The sequence below is a fragment of the Meriones unguiculatus genome, chromosome 12 (genome assembly GCF_030254825.1).
Source record: "Meriones unguiculatus strain TT.TT164.6M chromosome 12, Bangor_MerUng_6.1, whole genome shotgun sequence".
Taxonomy (NCBI): Eukaryota; Metazoa; Chordata; class Mammalia; order Rodentia; family Muridae; genus Meriones; species Meriones unguiculatus.
The window spans coordinates 12,580,317-12,602,739 of record NC_083360.1 but is presented as its reverse complement, the minus strand read 5'-3'; the positions used below and the strand labels follow the sequence as shown (position 1 = coordinate 12,602,739).

General features: G+C 48.8%; 1 protein-coding gene and 1 long non-coding RNA gene across 4 annotated transcripts in view; both read right to left on the bottom strand.

The window, feature by feature from the left end:
* Positions 1-2,441: 2,441 nt before the first annotated feature.
* On the bottom strand, positions 2,442-9,600 carry LOC132646721 (uncharacterized). 3 transcript variants are annotated; one of them, XR_009584974.1, is made up of 3 exons: positions 9,350-9,600; positions 8,280-8,506; positions 2,442-3,892 (listed from the first exon to the last, which is right to left on the bottom strand). It is a non-coding gene; the product is annotated as an uncharacterized LOC132646721 (long non-coding RNA). The 3 variants fall into 3 exon arrangements; XR_009584973.1 differs by having other exon boundaries at positions 8,280-8,492; XR_009584975.1 differs by lacking the exon at positions 2,442-3,892 and adding an exon at positions 4,816-5,767 and having other exon boundaries at positions 8,280-8,492.
* Positions 9,601-17,138: 7,538 nt separating this feature from the next.
* The window catches only part of Lgi2 (leucine rich repeat LGI family member 2), a 30,951-nt gene continuing 25,666 nt past the window's right edge, over positions 17,139-22,423 (bottom strand). The window contains exon 8 of the mRNA XM_021657750.2: positions 17,139-22,365. Within this exon, the coding sequence (XP_021513425.2) occupies positions 21,548-22,365 (818 nt within the window). The 3' untranslated portion in view covers positions 17,139-21,547. The remainder of the gene's footprint in view (positions 22,366-22,423) is intronic.

Below are 22,423 nucleotides of genomic sequence, written 5' to 3'. Positions count from 1 at the left end.
AAATGGGGATTTGATGTTGTGGTTTGAATGAGAATGACCCTTGTATTAGTCAGGATTCTCTAGAATCATAGAACTATGGAACAAACCTCTCTCTCTCTCTCTCTCTCTCTCTCTCTCTCTCTCTCTCTCTCTCCATATACGTATATATGGAGGTGGGAGGGCAGATTAAAGATGTGTCTTCCTGCCTCAAGACCTAGATCACAGGTGTGCCCTCTGCTTCTGGATTGTTGTTCATTCCAGATATGGTCAAGTTGACAAGCCAGAAGAGCCATCACAGCTCTCCATAGGCTCATGTCCTTAAACACTTTATCCCTAGTTGGTGGAACTGTTTGGGAAGGATTAGGTGGTGTGGCCTTGTTGGACGAGGTGTGCCACTTGGAGCAGGCTTTGAGCTTCAAAAGACTCTAGCCCTTCCTGGTTAGCTCTCGCTTCCTCATGCTTTTGTCTCAAGATGTAAGCTCCTGGCTAGTGGTCCAGCACCATGCCTACCTGCCTGTTACAGTGCTTCCCACCGTAATGCTTATGGACTCTAACTCTTTGAAACTATAAGCCCCCAATAGAGTCTTTCTTTCATAAGTTGCCTTGGTCATGATGTCTCTTAGCAATAAAAAAGTTACTCAGACAGAAGTTGATACCAGGAAGTAGGCTGTCACAGGCCTGACCATGCTGGTTTTTGAAGGAATGTGGAAAACACTGGGACTTTGGACTAGGAAAGTTGGTTGAACACTATAAGCCAGGCTTAATGGGTCATCCTAATAGGGGCTTGGAAGATAATGTTCAAAATAATGTGAATTGTGGAGGCTTCAGAAGGACAGAATATTAACAACTGAGCTAGAAATCATTCTTGTGGTATTTTGGCAAAGGAGGTAGCTGCTTCCCCCACCCCTTCCTCCCATATCCTAAGAATCTGTCTGAGGCTAACTTGAAAAATATTGGAGTAATTTCTTTGGAGAGAAGAGTTCAAGACAACCTAATATTGACTCTGTCATGTGATAATTAGCAACTACTCTTAGGCAAGTCTACAATGAAAAGGAACAGGTTGGACAAAAAAATAAATAAATAAAAATAAAATAAAATAAAATGTACAGTTTGAAGTGAAAAAGAGCACCAGAAAATATAATGTTGGAGCCAAGGTTTGCTCTGAAAGAGGTAAGGAGAGGCCTATTGTGAACTGGAGTAAAGGGAGGGCATCCCTCAGAGCAAGACCGCATACAGCTAAGCTTCCACTTTCTAAAAAGCAAAAGCCTGTGGAAGCTTCTGCCTCTGAAAAGCAAAAACACAGTAAAGCTGATGCAAATATAGTTGAAGGAAGGGGCCAGGTTCCATACAAGCGGGTGGCTGAACTTGGCCTCACACGTGACAGCCAGCCAGATGACTCTAGCTTCACAGTCCGTGAAGGGTACACAAGTAGAGGGGTTGTGGAATCCTCTTCAGAAGGTAAGGAGGGCTGCTGAGGTCAGGTGTGTATCTGGGGAGTCTTGCACGAATGCTCAGAGGGTCTACTATGAAAATGTGAAATTAAATCCTGGGTTGTGTTAGATGCTAGGGGTGCCAGAGCGTTTGGAAATCTGTCAAGGAGAGCTGCAGACAATGAGTGGACCCAGTCAGGAGAAAAGCTTATTACAATCATCAAGGATGGAAGTATGAAGCCACCTAAGCCATTGGACATCACACATGAAGCTACAGGATTTGGAGTTTGCCTTGCTGGGTTTTGGTTCTCCTTTGGTTCAATATTTCTTCACAATGCCTCCCTTCCCCCATTTTGGAATGGTACCACAAATTCTATGTCATTGTGTGTTGGAACTATCTAATTTGCCTTTTGATTTTAGAGGGGGTTACAGTTAATAAAAGTTTTGACATTGAAAAAGACTATGGAGGCTTTTGAAGTTTGTCTAAATTTATTTTGTGTTATGATATGGCCAGGAGCCTATGGGGATCAGGACGTGGAATGTCCTCCCTCTTAAGCTAATATATTTAAATACTTTATCCCCAGTTGGTGGGACTGTTTGGGAAGGATTAGGAGGTGTAATCTCTTTAGAGGAGGTGTACCACTGGGGACAGGCTTTGAGTTCCAAAACAGTCTAGCCATTCCAGGTCATCTCTCTCTTCCTCATTGTGAATCAAGACGTAAGCTCTTGGCTACTGCTCCAGTGCCATGCCTGCCTGTCTGCTGCCTTGCTCTTCACCACGAGGATCATAAAATCTAACCCTCTGGAACTATAACCTCCTATCTAAAACGCTTCTTTCTTTAAGTTGCCTTGGGCATGGTATATTATTGAAGCAGTAGAAAAGTAATTAAGTATGAAAAAAAGTAATTGAGTATGGGTGCATCGATGCTTACCCCACCCCCAAGATGGAATTCCTACTCACAATCTCACTTAAAAGGTCCCTCCAGGTTTCCTTGGTAGATAAGAAATTCTCATAAGCAGTAAGTGGAATAATCAATTTTATATGTGCTATAGAATAATTGTTTCCATAATTTTGATAAAGCTAAAAAGGGAAAGAAGAGATTTCTTTTAACACCTACACGGTCTCAAAAAGTTCAGTGGAGTCCGAAAGACACCCCAGTTCCAGGAAGATTGGTTTGACTTCCTGAGACATCCTGATTGGCCATTCTTCAGCATCCTGTCTCAAGTTCATCAGCTTAGCCCCCGGGTTACGGAGGGGCGGAGGGAAGAGATCCTTTCACTCCCCGCGCGGCCGCAAGAGGGCGCACCCAGCAGCCGTCTAGAGCTGGGAAGCAAGCCACCGTGGGTCCTGGGTCGGTAAAAACTGACCGAAGAAAACTTGGTTTAAAAGCTGTCGTCGATCCACCTCCCCCAGCACCCTGCCCCACTCCTTTCTTGCTATAAGCGGAATGCAATCACAGAACACTTTCCAGTCTGTTCGGGCTCCTTCTCAGAATGTGAGAAGTGTCGTCCAATTAAATCTAGGTCATTTGATGACGGGTGTCCCATCCCATCCCGGGAGCTGCTCACTGCACTTTACAAGGTGAACGCTACAGCGACGAGATTCAAGGCGCCAAGAATGAGGGAAGTTAGCGATGAGCCCTGAGCCTGGTGCAGGGACAATGGCGCCGGAACAACTGTTTACCTCCGGAGAGGCCGGTCTTCATTCTCGATTGTTTGTGAATAATGCCCCATCACCTCCCTTCCCCGAGTTTGTCTAGATCTTTTCTATTCATATTTGAATTGATCCTCGCTCACTTTCCCTTTTTTTATTATTATCATTTTGCCTGGGACTTTGGATCATTACAAGATTGCGGGTAATGACAGACTGTAATTAAGCTTAACACAGATTTTTCTTTTAGGAGAGAGAAGAATCCACCAACTGAAACTCAGATTGCCTGGGCTGTAATTTGCGGCGCTGTCACAAAGGGGTCCTTTTCCGCATGGTGCGCAGCGGTGATGAGCAAGCGCTGGGCTGAGGGTAGAGGATGCAGCGTGCTCTTCTCCCGCACGCGCCGGAGCGAGCTTGCAGGACTCGTAAATAGCTAAGTATAGCTTGAAGCTGATTACAGGCCCGACCCTCCTATTGTGCCTCATCACTTGTCATTGTTGAGGCGGCAATTGCCGCTCTCTGTTTCTCTTTGTGGCTGGCTGCAGCCGGTTTCCAGGACAGGAGGAGCCTGGAGCTGGGGAGACTGGGCCTTCCCGCCGGATGGGCGTGGCAGGCGTTGGCAATGAGGTTAGGAGCAGGCTCCCAGGATGGACACCTGTTGGCCCAGAATTGCTGTTTATGCACGATCTCTGTCCAGGAGGGTGGCAGCAGTCCCTGAGGTCAGGGTAGCTGTGGAACGTGGGCAGACACTTCAATCTCTTTGGCGTGTTTACGCGTCTGTAGAAAGGGACCATAATATTTAATCTCTAACTCACGAAGTGGCTTTGAGGACCTGTGAAATGAGTACAGAATACCCTCCTTGAAGTGTATTCGACACCCTACACACTCACACATCCACCTTCACGTCCACAATACACAGACTGGGCACACGAACCGCCTGTGTGCCTTATTGTAATGAGCTTGCTCTGTGTGCGTGTGGGCGTGGTTTTACGACACAGCTGTCTAGCTGGGTATCACAGTACCACCGGCATCATGGGGGCTTCCTGTAAGTCAGACACCATTCCGAGCTAGTCTCCAGCAAAGCTCCCAACAGGAACAATAGCAGCCCTGAGCCAGGGCAATTCTTCCTCTTCATAGACCTTCTTTGCCCTGGGTGCTGTGTGACTGCCAGGGGTCTTTCTGTATTTTCAATATCTCTACTGAAGTCTCGTGACATCCTCACCTGCCTGCCCTTTTTTTTTTTTAATTCCCCGCCCTGATAGGAAAAGGAGGATGGGACCTGTAAAGAAATAATAGTTGCATGTGAGGGAGGGCGAGTACCTCTGATCACCTTGTAGACTGAAATATTGCACTGTATTCCATGAGAAAATGCAATTACTGTATCAATAAAAAGTAAAAATATGCTTAGAAATGTACATTCCCATGGTGGGGGGGAGGGGACAAAATTAAATTACCCAGCTGAGAACAAGCTTCCCAAGCAACAGATGTAGTGTGCAACGTTTGTGGCCACAGGCACCTCCGAGTGCAGTAGAAGACGCAGCTGGGGGGGAACCAGGGTGTGCTACAGGATAAACGGCCCTGCTGGGTAGGGGCAGAAGTACTGCTTGTTACTCTCCTTCTTCTTTTTTGAGTCAGGATCTCTGGTCCAGGCTAGCCTCAGACCTGCTAATATGGCTGAGGATGACCTTGAACTTCTCTTCCTTCCACCTCCAAGCCTCAAACCCAACCCCAGTGTCCGATCACAGGAGGAGGCCACCACATTCAGTCTCCGAGAACAACTGAAGCCTAAAGAAGACATTTAGGTTCATTTCAGCTTTCGTTTATTTGGCTCTTCTGAGTTGGGTCTCCCTATGTAACTACAGCCGGTCTTAGATTCTGTATCTCCTGCTTTGGAGTCCCGCGGGCTGGGGCCAGGCTTGTGCGACCACACCCTACTTCTCTCCCTCCCCTTTAGCGTAGTTACTAGAGCACGTGTTCAAGTTCACCCCAAACTTACTTTGGGGTTTGCATTCTTTTTTTATAGGACAGTGCTGGTCTAGACAGTGGGGTGTGGTGAGGGGTTTGGAGCCAAAATAGCACCCAGCTGCTACGGTTCCCGCACTGTTTCAGTCTCGCAGTATCCATGCTCTCCTGTTCTAAGAGTCTCTGCTGTGTACCGGATGGGCTTGTGTTAAAACACCCTATCCTTAGATTACAGTGAAATCTAACCATTGTTTAAAAAAAAAGTGTTCATGGAAATCGACTAGAAAGGATCTGGGGGACTTGTTACCAACCTAGGAAGAGGAAGGTGGTCAGGGAGATCCACACCTGCAATCCCAGCACTCGGGATGCTAGGACAGGAGGACGGGGCGTCCAGCATGGGCTATGTAGCAAGAACCTGTCTCAGAACTAAAACAAGGGCTAGGCATGTGTCCCTGAGACAAAGAGTTTGTGGAAGGACCTGTGTTTGAGTCCTAGCACTAAGAGCTGTCAAATGCGTTTTACCCTTCATACTTCCTCTCTTTTCTTGCAGACTCAAAGCCCAGAGGCGGCACAGCCTCCTGGAACCATGAGGCTGACAGTTTCAGAGAAAGAACGGAGGAAGGAGACTGGCTTCTTGGGTAGCATCCTCAGGCCAACGGGGCCCATCTGCGGCTCTGTATCGTGTGAGCAGAGGGTCAGGCCACAGCAGCTGGCTTTCCGTGTTCCTGGCTGACATCCTTGCTTCCTATGGTGTCAAAACAGTGATCGTTTGGTATGTTTGCAGTTTCTCCTGAGCCTTTGGGCACCCTTGCTTTGCTGGGGAAAAAAAATGCTGAATGGGCCACTATGTGGTCTAACCCAGGATCTCCCATAAAGGCAGCCAGCCCCACCACCAAGCAGGGGCTTTGCCAAGCAAAGGGCTTAGAAACCTAAGGGAACACCGGTCCGCACACCCCATGCGCTTAGCAGCTGAGCCTGGCGTGGTCTGCCCTCATCTGGGGGCAGGGCTCTCTAGCGGGACAGAACAGGGATGGATCAATGTCGGAATTCACTAGGTGAGCTTTAAAATCACACCTGAGATTCCGACAGGCTGGCGCTCAGGCCTGGAGGCTGGGTGCCTCATGGTTGTAGTCCCAAAAGCTATTTGGGATGGGCATGGGCGCTCTCGTGTGTGTGTGTGTGTGTGTGTGTGTGTGTGTGTGTGTGTGTGGTATCTGGGGTATGTGTGTGCATGCATGACGGGGTGTGTGGTGTATGTGTGCATGTGGTGTATATGGGGTATGTGGGGTGTGTATGTTGTATGTGTATGGTGTATATGTGTGGTGTGTGTATATGTAAATGTGTGCATATGTTTTCGGGCATGTGAGTGTGTGTGTGCATATGTCTTCGTGTGTGTGAATGTTTGGTGTCTGTGTGTTGTGTGTGTGTTGTGGTGTGTGTGTAATTGTGTGTACATGTGTGGTATATGTGTATGCGTGTGTGACACACACACTTGTTACTGGTCATCATTCGGTCTACAAGCACAGTGCCTCAGTAGTCCCGACCTGGTGCCAGGAGCCTGGGGAGTTCCTGGAGAGCTGCTGGTCCCTACTCTACAGTGGAAGCTTGGGGACACTGGCTCTGCTGCCAGTGGAAAAAGCAGCAGCAGCAGCTGAGCAAACTGAGCAGACGGCAAGGGGATGGACTTCCCTCTGAAATAACCTTCTTGATCTTGGCTTTGACATAAAGGTGCTGCCCACCATTGGAGTGGGTCTTTCACATCAGTCTGGACAGTTCTTCGGGGAAGGCTCCCTACTCAGGTGATTCTAACTTGTGGCAAGTTGACATTAGAACCAACCGTAATACCCCTGGAGGGGCATGGACCCAGCAGGGGCGTGGCTGGGGTCTGGCCCTTGAGTGCTTATTAGAATCCAGTACCACACAGAGGTACCCAGGAGGCAGCGGCATCTCAGCAGAGAGTGACCAGATGAGGTCAGGCACGGCCCTGCAGTGGACCTCTGTGACTTGGGTCCAGGGCGAGGGGTCTCTAGCCATATCCGCCTAGCTGTCTGCAGAGGCACACACACCTGTCAGGCACTTTTTAAGGCTTAGGGAAAATAACCAGTGAGGAATTGCTTGGCTCCTCAGCCTTTCGACAAAGCTCTTTCCGGCTCACTCTCTGCCTTCACCCCAAGAACCTTTATAGAGAGTCACACACTGGATTCAAACCCCGGCCCCAATGGCCACGTGCTCTGTGACCCTAGGCAGGTAATTTACCCTCTCTGTGCTTCTGTTTTCTCCTCTCTTGGGCTGCTATCCACAACTCAGGAACTGTGCACTGTGCCTCCGCCCCCAGCTCCCTCTGCTTAGCTTCCTGCCTGGCTCTCGCCGTCACCAGGAATTTTTGAGTAAGGAGCTTCCCTTTCTGTTTTGCATCAGCCCCTATCAATCATGCAGGCAAGCCTATTCCTCTATAAAATAAGGATGCTATTTACCTCGGAGATTCGCAGTGGGAATTAAGTGAGAAAACATCTCTTACGTGTTTTGCCAAGTAAGCGGGAATGGAATGCTCTCTATGGATGACAGCTGTTACCTGTCAAACAGGTTAATTCTCTCACAGTGTCTTCCCAGCAGTCAAGCGCCACCCTCATTGACCTTACTGCCCTAAGGGCAAATATACGCTGAGGTGGGGATGAACCCGAAACCACTGCAGCAGTGAGTCTATGGGAGTCAGAAGCAACCTTAAATTCCTCGAGTTGGGACTTCGTTCTGTAGCCCGCAAACATAGACTTGTGCAACCGCCCACGGGACCTGACATGGCTGGTGGCTTTTCCTAGAGGACTCTGAGCAAAGGAAGCTCGGCCACGGCCTGAGGACTAGCAGGAATGCCACGAGGCCGACCTGCTTCCCCTCCCATGAGCTCGCTCTTGCCTGCACAGGAAGGTTTGGTGAAGAGATGTAAGGATGTGAGGCTTCCCAGCTGCGCTCCACCACCATGAAGCTGCCGGCATCACGCCTTCCCCTGCTGTGGTGGCCTGCACCGGCATACTGTGAGCCGAAGTAAAGTAAGTCCCTCTTCCCTTATGTCACGGTTGTCAAGTGTTCCGTCACGGTGAGAGAGAGGTTACTAACGCACATTCTAACAGTGCTTCCTTCGGTGGACGAACAGGAATCATCTGTTTCTAAAATGGAGTAAATATCTCTCTGTTTGCATCCATCCCAGCCACCGTCTCCTCAATAGCCAAGGCGCCTCTGAGTTTACCCTCATGTGGACTTACCTGAGGTGGGCTGCCCAAGAGGAGGGTCAGGGGCCAGCTCTGCCTTTTTAACACCATGGATTATCTGACTCCTTGGCTTTGACCATCCATCCCCTCGAGGCTGGAGTGTGCCATTGTGCTTGTACTGTCTAAGAAGCACTGTTCCAATCTTCCTGTCTTTCCTGGACTCTCACTTCCTTGTTCGGGCCTCCATCCCACTGTTAGACCAGCCACCTACAGTGGGGATACTAATATGAGAGCGTTCCTGAGCATGCACCCCTGTCAGGCGTTGATAGGCACTCTCACGGCCCTTTGTGATGCAACTTTAAATGTCACAGAACCACTTCCATAGCATTGCTGGTGACAAGCCACAGCCCCACCCACACTTCAATACCGGGAAGCAACGCATTGCCCTGACTAGATGAAAGCACCCAGCCTGTGACATCTGCAGAACTGAATTTTAATTAAAAGTGGAGTCGGCTCTCTTCAACCACATCATCTTAATTTGCACCACAAGTCTCCCGTTCTTCACGTGGGGCTTGGTGGGAAAGCCACGTAAGCACTTCTCCAGGCTCTCTGCCCAGCCCTTGGTAGAGTCCCCAAGCCACACAGTGGCAGCAGAGCAAGCGTGACACTCCCACGCCCACCGCCAATACTATGCAAGGTCTTCATAGGTAGGAGTGTGATAGGCCCACATCCGAGGCTGGAGGATGCCACTGAAGCTTCTAGGTTCTATGTCCCCGGACCATGAACTAGACCCGCGATACGTGGGGAGTGATAGAACAATTTACTGAGAAAGGAAGTGCCTGCAGATGGGAGTGGGCTAGTCAGCAGGGAAAGAGCACCAGTTGCTTCATAGGTCATTTACACAACATCTCTGCGGGGCTTTTCCTGAGCATGCTCTGTTTGTTGTATGTAGCCCAGGTGGGGAAGGGTTTTCAGCCTTTTCTTGCCCATTAGCTTCCTCTATGTTAATGTTGCTGTCTCTCCAGTCCTTACTCACTTGCTGCAGAAACAGCTGTGTATGTCTGTGAATCCCCTTCATCCCTCACTCTTACCCCCCACCCCCCGCTCCCCACCCCACTCATCACCTGGTTTCGTTGGGCAAACTGGGAAGCTGGGCTCCAGCAGCGGTGTTTCTCGGCCTCTTGTGAAGCAGCCTCCGGCACAGGCACATCCAGCCATTTCTCGGGGCTATGACTCCCTTAAGAAGTCCCTGCCTATTCCTGCACTGTTCCGGAGACCCGACAGAAGAGCCCGTTAGCTAGGACACCGGCTCTTCTGCCCTGGGCACGGAAGGACCTTGAGGACATTTAGGCCGAGCGCCCGAGCTGGGGCTCAGTTGTCTTCTGCAATACCCCCACCTAGTGGACCTGCTGGCGCGCTTCTCCAAAGGGGATAACGATTCCCAGTTGCCCCAACTGGGATGGAAACGGAAAAATTCTAGCCAAAGAGGGAAGCCACGGGACAGCTGAACTCTAGGAGCAGCCTTCCTTGACCTCTTTAGCAAGAGTACAGACGTGACAGCAGGCCTTCTTGATTGAGGTGCGCGATCTAAGTCCCCTCAGTTTCCTTACCACACTGAAGTTTGGCTGGCTGCATCACCGAGTGTTTGCAAAGAGACGGAGGAGTGTGCAGCCATGGGATGAAGCAGAGGAAGTGGGACCACCATGCCTTCTGATCCAGGAGTGAACAGGGAGGAAGGCAGGGGGAGCAGAGAGCAGCTGACTAAGGTCCTGGGTGCTGGAAGTGTACTTGGAGGTCAGGAACAGGACCAACAGGCATGCAGAGCCCGGGACACACCATCTCATGCATCCCAAAAGAAGCCTCCTCCCTTCAGTCCATCCCCTGACCTACCCCACCCCACACCCACACCCTCAGTATCCAGGAGAAGATGCCAGTCAGCTCAACAAGAGAGGTGGTCCCACCCTCAGATGTAGAACGGCTGGCTCCATGGAGCTCAGAACGTACATATGTGTCCTTGAGAGATGAGCTGACTTGCAGGGTCTAAGAAGATGGGGAGGGGTGTCTGGGAAAAAGGCCCAGATGCAGGGATGTTCTTGCAATGGGGCTAGTGGCTGCTATCCAGAAATGCTCCTGTCTTATCACAACAGCATCTGATGCCGTCGGACCCCCTCCCAAATGAGCAGCATTATTGCAGAGTTGTCCATCCATTACAGCAGGAAAACCTTTGACTTATATTATTAAACTTACACCAGTGATGACCCTCGTGTTTCACAGGTGGATTCCAGGGGGTATCACGCACTTTGCCCTGGGTGGTAAGGACAAGGAACAAGCAGGTAGGCTAGGCTGAGCAGTAATCAGGGCATAAGTCAATTCAAGAGTGCCAGAAACTGCGTTTCTTCACTTTCCCTCTGGCTGGCCTGATTGTCTGCTTGCTGGCTTGCTTGTATATTTGGGATAGTGTTTTGCTATGTAGCCCAGGCTAGCCAGGAACTCACGATAGCTCTCTCAGTTCTCCTGCCCTAGTCTCTTGTTTTCTTTCTGCAATTAGTGGTATGTCAAGTTCAGCCTGTGCTAATATTTCTTTATGGATCCTATAGCACTAAGTAGCAAGTAAACCATACTTAGGCCAATCCAATCATCTTAAACTAACTCAATAACCCCAAACTAATTCAGGCAGTTCCAGATTGGAATGCAGCTGAGCCATTTGCTATTTGATCAACTCAGTTAATTATTAGGGCTTCCTTCTTCTTCTTCTTCTTCTTCTTCTTCTTCTTCTTCTTCTTCTTCTTCTTCCTCTTCTTCTTCTTCTTCTTCTCCTTCTCCTCCTCCTCCTTCTTCTTCTTCTTCTCCACATAAAACTCAGTAGAATAAGTGTATTTCATATAGAGCAGAGACCAGCAAACATCTTTTTACCGTGGGCCAGAGAGTAAATGATGATGGCTTGAAGTTCACAGTGTCTCTGTAGCAGCTGCTTCACTTTGCCACCAAGACTACAGAGCATGCCCTATGTGCCAATAAAACTTTATTTGCAAAAGTAGGCAGACAGAAGGCCCGATTTGCCGCAAGAGTTTGCAGGCTCCTGGTTGTGGTAGAGAGCATCTGAAGGATGTGACCCAAACCCTCTGGAAAACTTTCATTGATGAGTACCCTTGCACAGATAGCTCCACATACAGTAACTGCACATTCTTTGTTGACGGACACTGCTTAGCATAACGTATGGCATAGGGGGCAACAAAAGTTTGCAGAGAGAGGAGGAGGTAAGGCAGGAATTCCTCTCCACAAATACAAGAATTTATGGAAATGCATTGTGTTGCAATTCCCCAGAGCCAGCTGTAAAGCAAATCTTGAGCTACTTTCTTTAGACTTTTTACTGTAGAGTCCTATTTGGTAAAGAAAGGAGTGATGGGGTGTGGCACAGGCTAGTCCATCCCAGCTTGAGGGGAGCCTCAGCCTCCTGGGACTCCTCAGGAAACGGCATGGCCATGGGCCTTCGTGGTCCTGCTTCTTCAACACAGACGTGGGTGAAGCTGCAGGTGAATTCCAGAGTCCAGCAGGCATCAAGCAGTAAGAACAAGGCGCGAGCAGGAAGTGACCAGGTCAGGCTCGGGGAAAGACACATCATCTCTAGACTTCAACTTCCTTCCCAGACCAGCCACAGGTTCAAAAAGATCTCAAACCCATGATTTGAGTCATGGAGTCATGATTCCCGACCAGGCCTAGTCTTTCCCATGTCCTCGCACCAGAAGGAATGGCTGGCAGGAGGGGGAAAGACAGTGAGTGCAGTGGACAGGAAAAACAACTAGCCTCAGAAAGCACCACTCATACCTAACACTCGGCCTGGGCCACATCAGGGTGAGAACCACGTGGTTCTGCCATATTGAAATTGCTCGTGCAAAACTTTACACAAAGTATAAACTGTCCACACGTATAAGCTAAACTGAGGCCAGCATCGCTCTGCCAGGATGCCCCTCCCCCTCCATGGCTTGTTAAAGAACACACAGCAGGGGTTAAAAGTACGGGTCCTGGGGGAGGGCCATGCGGTTGAGATGAGTGAGAGAGAAAAGAGACAAGGAAAAACTTACTTTATATTTCAGGGTGGTGGGAAGATGGCGCACCCCCAGCCTCCCAGCTTTAATCTCCAGCGCCCGGGTAAAGAGTGGCCATGGCCGTGCTGGAAGGTGGGGACAGTCAAATCCCTGGGGCCTGCGTAGCCAGTCCAGCCTCACTCGTGAGTGCCACATTAATGAACCGTTGCTTGTTTGAAATTCAAATTTTACTGAGCAATGCACCATTGTATCTGACAACTCTGTTATGGGGGGTAAATTGGTTGCATTTGTGTTCTGGGTACAAAGCTGAATAAATTCCCCTAGCTGCTCTATACCATATCACCCTAGTTTTGCTGCCCTTTCCCTGTGTGGCCTTAGCGAAGCCCTAAGTCTCTCTATGCCTCTACTTCCTCATCTGTAAGATGGGCAGATGGAGAGCGTCCACTTCCCAGAAGCTTCCTGAGAACGAATGAGTGAAGGTAGGTCTAGTCCCACTCTGCTGGATGCCCAGCCCCCAACAAGGGCCCACCCCTCTCTGCACACCCGTGGGAACAGGCATGCTGGAGGAACAATGGTATCCCACCAGGCCCCAACTCTGTGACCAGCTCCTCCTCCTGCCCTGACTCGCTACCACCACCACCACCCCTACCACAGCTTTGCTGCAATTTGCTTTCACTCACTTTCCCTTCCCACTGCCCACTTTTCCTTCCTCTGCGATGTCATGACTGACCATAAACAATTGCTGAGGATTCCTGGCTTACAAGGAGCTTGGGCTAGAACCTACCTATTGGAGGTTTTGTTGCATGCTATTTATAGTGACAGAAGATGCAAGTGGCTGGCAGTCAACAGAGGGAGGGAAAGCCACCTCAGCAGTATGTGCTGCCGCCGTAAATGCAGATGGCGGGGCCGTGGGGAGCTGGGTTTTTGGTAAGTAGAGCAGATATTCCACTTGGCCAGAGATACAAGTGACCAGAAAATTCTCACTCTCTATGTGAGAATTGACTGGGTCCTTTCAGGACCCTGAATGACACTGTAGTTTACTGTCATCGGGATGTTGCAATGTGAAAATCTGATAAGAGCAAATTGGTGAGAAGGGAGAGGCGGTGAGGAGGCTGTTGCCTCTGCCAGGTCCCCAGCCTCATCACCTGTGCTGCAGACAAGTCCTTCCCCACCACCCGGTTCTCCTTCCTTAACCTGCCTTGGAGAAAAAAGAGCTTTTCCAACAGAGTAAAAATAGCTTCCCCGGTTGCTGGGCAGAGCTTGCAAATGGAATCAGGAGACAGGGAGCCGAGCTCCCAAGCTTCTCAATACCAGAATGTTGTCTTGTCCTTGGACGGGGACATCGCTGACAGCTGACCTTGGTTGAAAAGGTTTTTCTCCCTCTTGGTAGGATTCCTTCCCAGTGTCGGGAGTCCTGCCCTGAGGCTCCCGGCAGCCTCCTTGAGACCTTGTTCTCTCTAGCTCCTACACAGTGAGCTGAGTCACTTAGAACCAGGAAACTGGGTTCAGTGACGCCTGCCTCAGTTTGGCCTCTCTGATCCTCCCGAGGAAAGTAAGAGTTTCCCCTGAGCTGCTCATTCGCTTACACATTAGCAAGCCCACGCCAAGGCTAACATTACAAGACCCATGATATGATCCTTATTACTGGAAAAGGTGCTGTTCAGGTGTTTCCCCTCCTCAGCAGACCACTGGAATGGCTTGCAGTAGCAGGCCTTCCTCAGAGAGACTGGTCAAGGAGATAAAAATACACCCAATGCATTTTAAGACCTGTTCTCTTGAGAGGCAGAGGCTGGCAGATCACTGTGAATTCAAGTCCAGCCTGATCTACATAGCAAGTTCCAGGCCATTTAGAGCTGCATTATGAGACCCTGTCTCATATATACGTACAGAGTCTCATGATAAACATTCACCTATTATTATAGATCTTTAACCATTGTATTACATTTTTACCTTAGAAGCAAGTCTCCAAGCCCAGCTCACATTCCAGAGTAAAACTTCAGGTTTTACTCTGATGGAGGCAGCCTGGAAGAATCTGGGGAAATGTTTAAAATCCCCACAAGCAGACTGGATAGAGGAGGAAAGCAAAGGCAAAGGGGTCTAACAGTTTACCTTTAGACCCCTGACAACAGCAGGAACCAGATACATGAGTGTTAGCTGGTGCAGGCATTCCCCCCTTTCATCTGCTGAGAGAAATGGATGTAGAGAAAGGAATAGGGGAGGGGCATGGACAGGGTTCATGTGTGGACAGTTGAAGAGGATGGAAACATGAGAGAGTGATGGGCTTGGGATGCTGGGATTCAGAAGTGGCCTTCAGAAGGCCTTCCTCTTCCGTTCTGTTGGGGACATGAGGAGAAGAAATCAAAACAGCTTGGTCTATCTTCATGGTCTGTTGTCTGTTTCATCAAGGGTTGTACTCTACTTAATCATTCACTCTTGTACTCTCTCCCTCCCTCTTCTCCTCCTCCCCTCCCCCTCTCCTCTTCTCTCTCACTGGCAGAACTAGGGCTCTCTGTGTAGACCAAGCTAGCTTCAAACTCACAGAAATCTGCCTGCCTCTGCTGGGATTAAAGGCGTGTGCCACAGTGTCCTGCTTCTGTCCCTTGAGACTTTTGAATTCTCAGCACACTCACAACACCGGTCACACAGTGGGAACTCAGAATTGGGCAGAAAGAATCCAATGAGCAAGAGAAATTGGAATTTCATGTGACTTAAGATCCAAGGTGCTGGATAATATAAAGGAACTGGAAAACGATGCAAACTTGACATTTAAAAACAAATCTTATAGAACTGCAATATGTCCAGAATTCATGGAGGACTGAAGGGAAACAACGTGGGAGCCTTGGCCAGGACAAGCAGGCCACTTTACATGAAACCCCTCCTCTGCTTCATTTGTAACCCCTCCCCTGGTTTCATTGTAGCCTTTGGCTACAATGCTCTCTCTGAGCCAAATGAGTTGGCTGGAGTGACTATCTCTCACCCAATCTGGAACTGGAGACAGGGCTCTGAGCTCTGCGCCCCCTCTAGGGGTTGGAGGACAATGACAGTCTTGATGTGGTGAGCTAAACTTTCTCCTCCTGCCCCGGGGGAAACCCTGCTGTCCTTCTCTCGTGTCTGTTAAAAGCCTCCTGGACCAGACACCAAGAGGTCTGTACAGGAGGTTCTGGAGTGCTCAGCTGGCCGTAGATGGCCGCAGTTGCTAGGCTACCGCCTAAGGAAGCCTTTCACCTTTGGCAGCCTCCCTGCCTGGTTTGCTGTCTGACTCCAGGCAGGACCAGAAGTTCACACTTAAGGAGAAGCTGCCTGGAGCAGAGGCCAGGAGGTTGGGTTTGGGGGAGGCGTTCAGTATCACCTTTGCTACCAATTTGTTGTTTTTTAAAAAAGTCATTTGTGCCAATTAGACCTGGTCAGTAAAGAAGTGTGCTGTCTGGGAGGCAGGTACAAGCCAATTGCACAGCCAGGTGATCAGTGAAGGTGACATATTACTTGGGGGTTCAATTCTTCCCAGACAGTTTGGCTTCAATTAGCACTCTGAGAAATGGAGAGAGGAAGTGTCCTTGCCTCTGTGGGGTGGGGCAGCAGAACCTTGAAGAGCTCTTGATATCCAAGACCAACCACACCGGGGTGTCGGGATCAGCCGCCACCTTAATGAGCTTCAGGCTTGCAGGTTTGGAGATGTTTTTTTCTCCTTTCTGCACTTCACAAGCATAAAACAGTGATTTAATTGCAAAATAAAAATGCAAAAGACCAGACCCTTCTCCCGTGTCTAGTGGTCAAAAAGGTGTTTCCTGTGGCCTATGGTAACCTTTACCCTAAGAAGCAGTTCTCCATGTGTACATGTTCTGTTGTTCCGGGTCTGAGCGAATGCCTGTTAGTGGTTGGGGCCTGATCTGATGATCTGGGCATCCAATCTAGAGATCAGACATTTTAGGGTGACTTCTCAACCCCCATAAATTGTGTTCAAGGGATGAAAGCAGAATGTGTGTCCTACCTAAAACAATAGAACCAGGTCAAAGTGATGGGGTTTCTCTTCTGAGGCTCCAGAGGACCTAAAGAAACCCTCAGCTATGGGGTTGAAAAAGCACAAGGTCCTGGGGGTGGGCTCTAGGTGCTGAAAGAGACCCCCAACCAATGACCAGCAAGGAGATGGGGACTCCCCCGTCACAGTCAGAAGAAAATACATTCTGTAAGCAATGTGGACTGGTCCTCTAGGAGACTGCACACAGTCTTCGGGATCTTAAGCAGAAGTGCCAGCTATGCCGTGCTGGGCTCCTGCCCCTGGGAATGGGCACAATTGTAGCAATAGAAAGTTGGTACTGTGTCGTGCCTGGGCAGTCATCAGCTGTCTAATGATGGAACCCTCTATGACGGATAAAGTGTTCTACCCCTGGGAGCCCTCGGCACGTTAAAGCGCTCTGCACACAGTAGGTGTTGCTTCATTTATGTGAATTAGGATGTTGGCCCTTCCCTTGTCCAGCTAAATCAATTGGTCTTAGGTTAAGGAACATGTGACAAGCATGTGCTGTAGACCTACTATGTGCTGGCTAGAACCTAGGCACTTGGAGGACCAAGGTCCCTCCCTCAAGGGGTTCAGAACTGCTAGGCTATCCACTGTGTTTCTGAGTCCACAGATAGGGTAAGCATACACTGGAAAGTTCTTCAGTGAATACTTGGTGGCTTTTAAATAAATTCTTAGTTTCCAAATGAAAAAACAAAGGGCCCCCATGGCATCCATCTTCCATTTAAACAGCAAGGAAGCCACAGAGATATTTCCTTGCTCCTCAACTGCCTCAGCTCTCTGCAGCACCCTTCAGCTCTGTGACTTGAAAGAACACATCCGTTTTTAAGCAGACCAGAGACCAGAGCCGTGTTGGGCATTTGCTACTTTTTATTCACAGGATTACAGAATATACAGAATTAAGAGGCATATCATGTATTGAATCTATTTTCCAAAAAGAGCTAAGTATATCTACAGCTTTAAAACACATCCATCATTGTCCGCCCCCTGTAAAACTTACTTTCATATACATATAAAGTATTATTTCACCTAAGTTGTACATTTAAAATACATAAAAACAGTACCAAATGGCATATTGGCCTATTTTATCACAGTTCTCATACATTCCTGATAGTCAAGGGCTTGGATAGGGAATGCATAGTTTCCCACTAGAAAAAGGTGGCTTCTGGCACAAGCAATGAGACAGGGTGAAGGAGCACAGTGCCTCAGCTGAGAGCCCAGGGCCCGATGATATCATTATCTGAATCAGCATCACAATGGACGCTGTTCAATTATTGGCATGCTGTTGATTTGCCTGGTCATTCTACCTTCTGCTAAGGCAACAGAAAATTATGATCACCCTTGTCTTTCAAGCTTATTCCTACTCTGCAGCCACTGCCCCGCATTTCTCCCCATTTTCCATGCTGGCCCAGATATGAACCACCTTGCCCACTGCACCTGCTGCTAGACTGCTGATCCCGCTCTAGCGCACTGTGGCACAAAACCCTCAGCACTGCCTAATGAAATAACCTTTCAAGGTTTCAGACGAGGAGGGAGTCTTTCTGCAGAAGCACGGGGAAGCTGGCTAGAGGCTTCTTTTAGGAGGCATGCAAAAGGAGGCTCTCCCACATAACTTTGTCTGGTTCCAATGGAGCTCCCCCAGCCAGAGAAATTTCCATCACGAACACTCCTGGCAGCTCAACTTGCAGCATCTCACACTGATTTCCTTCCTAAAAACATGCAGCCTCATTCCATGGGAAGAGAGATACAGCACTCGCTTTCTGTGAGCTCCCAGAAGACCGAAGAGGGCCCCAGAGCAATTCATCATTGCTCTTGCATTTGGGTTTTTAATTTCTCTCTCCCAGAACTCATCTTATCCGGTGGACATTGTGACAAGAACCAGATGTGTCCAGCCTCGGCTTTCCTCCCATGGCTATATTGGAGGAGATACAGCCATGCCTGTTAGAAATCCTCTCTAGACAACTGAAGCTATCAACATTTCTGCAAGGCTTTCTCAAGCTCAGCTAGGCATGTCACACAGTTCTGGGGTGCTTATTAATTGCTCAATGGCACTGATGATTGAATGGTGTCTGTTGGGTATGACTCTCCTCTTGGCTCTTCATTCTGCTTGTACTTTTACTTAATCTATATGAATTGCTGTTTTCACTGTCATGGTAACATAACAGAGTCTGTCTTTGGGTGAGCACAGCAGAGCATTAGAGAGAGAAAATGCAGCACCTGCTGTCCAAGGGAAAGTTCTAGCCTTGCCATCCACTTGGGTTCTGTGCCTATTTCTTTCTCTATGAGATTAGAATAACACCTGCCCTCTGTAAACCAGAGAGCTACACATGACACACAAGGGGAACACAGACACACAGGCAGGAATAAAAGCTTCCAGGATGTGAGCTGATCGCATCCATGGCCCAAGAACAAAATGCTTGATGGCCTTAGGGTTTATTTTTAGTGTTTATAGAGTTCTACTACAAATCCTACAGAGTCTGAGGACTAACCCTTGCTTTCAGGTTATGGCCTTAAAGCCACATGGCTGATTGGAGGAATCAGCTTAGGACCCAGCTGCTGAGATGGACAAAGGACAAGCTGAGATAATAGTGGATGTGTGTTGGGGAAAAAAAGAAAAAGGGAGAGAGGAAGAAAAAAGGGAGGGAGGGAGAGAAGGAACAGAAGGAACATAGCTGGACCATCCTATGTATTTCTCTGCCTTGGGCTTTTATCATGATTGTGTGGGTGGGTTTTGTTATTTTACATTATTACTGGGAGAAAGCATTTTGCAGAAATTGCTTAAAACATCAGGGATTCTTGGGAGAGAGCAGTAAGATTAATGAAGCAAAACTCCCCGCCTGATGCCAAGAACATCCATGCTCCTTCACGAATCTGGCCAGAACAGATACCTCCTCCCATAGCACAGCACTCAGAAGACTGCACACTCCATTCTTGTGTAAACGTGTTTTAGAAGGAAAAGACAGCTTGACTGCAGCAGAGAGAAATGGCAGTCCTCTTGTACCCCAGTCCCACCACCTACTCGGAGTCTTTTTTTGCTCCTCAAATGCTTCATCTGGGTGTAACAACCCCCTCCCTCCGTATCCCAAGGTCAGATCCTGTATATCTTGCCTTTCCAAACTCTAAGCAATGACCATGGGAAGTCCCTGACTTCAGTCTGTGGGGGAACATAGAGCAGCTGGTGCAAGGCTCCTTGGAGGTGGCACTCTGAGAGATGTTCCTATGGGTTCCTCTACAAGCAGCAGGAAGCAAGAGTGTCATTTCTCCCTGACATCAGTGCTGCCAGCCTGTCTGGGGGACCCATGCATGAGGGAGCACGGCTCACCAATTCTTCAGGGGAAGGAATAGCAGAAACATTAGCCATCAACGTGTAGAGCTGGGAACTCGTGGTCCATTCAAATGAACCAAGAAACAAAAGAATGCAAAGAAAGGGTAACTTATGCTTAGAAAATTAAAAGGGATCACTCCATTTGCTTGGCATTTAGCACCGGTTTTAAGCAGCCACACCACAGACTATATGAGTGACAGAGTTCATTAAAGTCCTTGGTCCCCTAGGCTGGAAGCATCAGCCAGGAGTGTATAGTGCGGCACGTTGATCATTCCCTGCTGCTTACAGTCAGGAAACACCAGGCCGGCATCCACGTTTTTGACAGTCCCTCTACCTACACAGTGTGGAGAGGACCCTCAAAACTCCACACTGCACTCAAATGGGACACCCTGCAAAGCGCGCCCCTAAAGCAGCAGCTTCCTCTTCTCAAAGAGAGCCAGAATATCCACTGTGGAGCCATCTACAAAATCATACCCCAAGAGCTCCCTGCTGGCCCCACTGGAGGCCTATTTTGAAATAGGCTACCTGGTCCCACGCACAGACCTGATCTGTAAGATTAAGTCCAGCTGGCTCCAGCCGGCCTCTCCTGATGCACCACAGGCTGCCTCACCGCTGGCACACAGCCATGCTACCTCTTGGTAGAGCGCTGGAAGAGGAAGCCGTGTCCCCGTCGACAGCACCCAAGCTGTGATTTTGACTTTTGTACGTGCAGAAACTTCAGCAGGGCTCCACAAGTCAGCCACCGCAATACCTACAACTCAATAAAGGACTGTTTCAGGAGGAAGGGAGGCAGGTGGGCAGGTAGACAGGCTCCTATTCAATCAATGACTTGAAATATTAAGTTGTCTGGAGGGCAAAGACATGCATCAATCAAAGGACCCCCTCTGGGTCTCAAAGCACATGGAGATCTGAGTAAGGTCCCCTCTGACTCCGTAAATCTCACTTCAAAAGCCCTACTCAACGCTCAGGAGGTAGGGACACCTGTTCGATCCCTCTAAGGGACAGATGAAAAGCACCATTCAGCCTTTGGCCCGTCTGCCAGTTACCCACAAACTAAAAGGATGGGTTCACAGACACAAGTGAGGAACAGAGAACATCAAACACTCATGATTGCTCAGCCACCTCAGAGGTCACCTTTAAATCACAAAAGGGGTGGGGTGGGGAAACCCCTTTATCTTGGGCCCACAGCCCTTGCTGGCCTAGACATGTGTCACCAGAATATTTGCTCTGTGGCAGAGGAAGCAATGTCAAACGTTAAGCTGTGAATACACTCTTGAGGGAGATCAGTCCACATGAGGGCAGAGCCAAGGTCCCAAGGAAGATTCTGGAAGACTGGCCATGACTTTCAGGAAACTAGGATGGCTCAAAATAGCACTGTGGAGTGTTGTAAGATTTTTCAAATGGATGATCAGCAAATCTTTTCAGCTCACTTTGGCTTTAAGAGTTCTTAGCTGAAAGACTGCTAAGATGAGACGAGAAAGGCGCAGGGGAGGGGAGTGGTGATTAGCAGGGTAGGGGCTTTCTGTCTTTATTTCTTAATCTCACTAAAAGGGCTGGCCCATCTTGCTCCATCTTATCCTTCCTTATTGGAAATAAAGTAGAAGTACATTGCTTTCTAGATGGTAGAGATGTTGCATTCTTTTCTCAGAAATTACAGGCTTTAAGATGTCATTTTTAAATAGCAGCATGGGCCTGTCATGCAATCAGCCAAAAAAAAAAAAAAAAAAAAATAGAAATGCAATCCCTGGTTAAAATGTGAATCCTAAAAGTCTGAAAATGTCTAACTATTTCCCCTGTGCATTGTGAATTTTAATTTCAGAGCTCTGTGCCTGGCTTATTTTTATGATTTTTTTTTTTTTACTTTTATTTCTTCTTGGTCCTCTCTCTCTTCTGAGAGCTAACACTACACACCTTTGAAATCCCCCCAATCACACCTTCACAAACTTAAATCAACAATGATATGTTCAAAAATCTTTGTCTTCCCTTTGAAACTGGATGCAAAAAAGAAATCTCTCCTGTCGGTGGAGACCGCGGTGAAGGACCGGGGAGCCTGCACATAGATTTCTTTAAACTTTTTAAACTGCTGTTTCTCTTTATCCCACTGGTATATCTGTGAGAATGTGTAGTCGCTCCCCAGGGCCAGGTAGTGGTTATCTTTGAAGGAGAAGGGCTGCAAGGTCATGGCCCCCCGGGAGGGAAGAGCCTGGACCTCCACAAACTGCTTACTGTTCCAGCGCATGACCCGCGAGTCCCCGATGAAGCGGGTGAGGGAGAGGTAGAGGGCGTTCTGCATTCGGAAGCTCTTCACAGCCAGCACATCCTCCATGTTGGGGATGTCACCGTGGGGGACGAACTTCTTTGAGCTCTTGTTCCACTGCAGGATGATGGGGACCTGAGAGCGGCTAGACAGGATGAGGTGCGACTTCCCGTCAATGTCAACAAACTCTGCATCCGTGTCCCTGAACCACTCGTGCAGAGACTGGTATGAGTAGAACCCTTTGCTGTTCCACTTGTAAACCGTGGACAGCCCCGCTTTTGAACTGTCAGCAATGATGAAGAATGTCTCGTCGTCGATCTCAAACAGCTCGATGTCATTAGGCTTGGAAATCCGAGACACTTCTATGTCTTGGAATTTGACGAACTTGGTCCAGCTCTCGTCATATCTGTAAATATGAGAGCCGCCGAAGAGCTGCGCCACCACCACAAAGACCTGGTCATCGATGAGAATGGCCTTGCAGCCCACGATGGACTGGCCTGTGGCCAACAGAAAGAGATGGCATTAGCGTGGCTGCAGGAAGTGCTGAACCTCCCT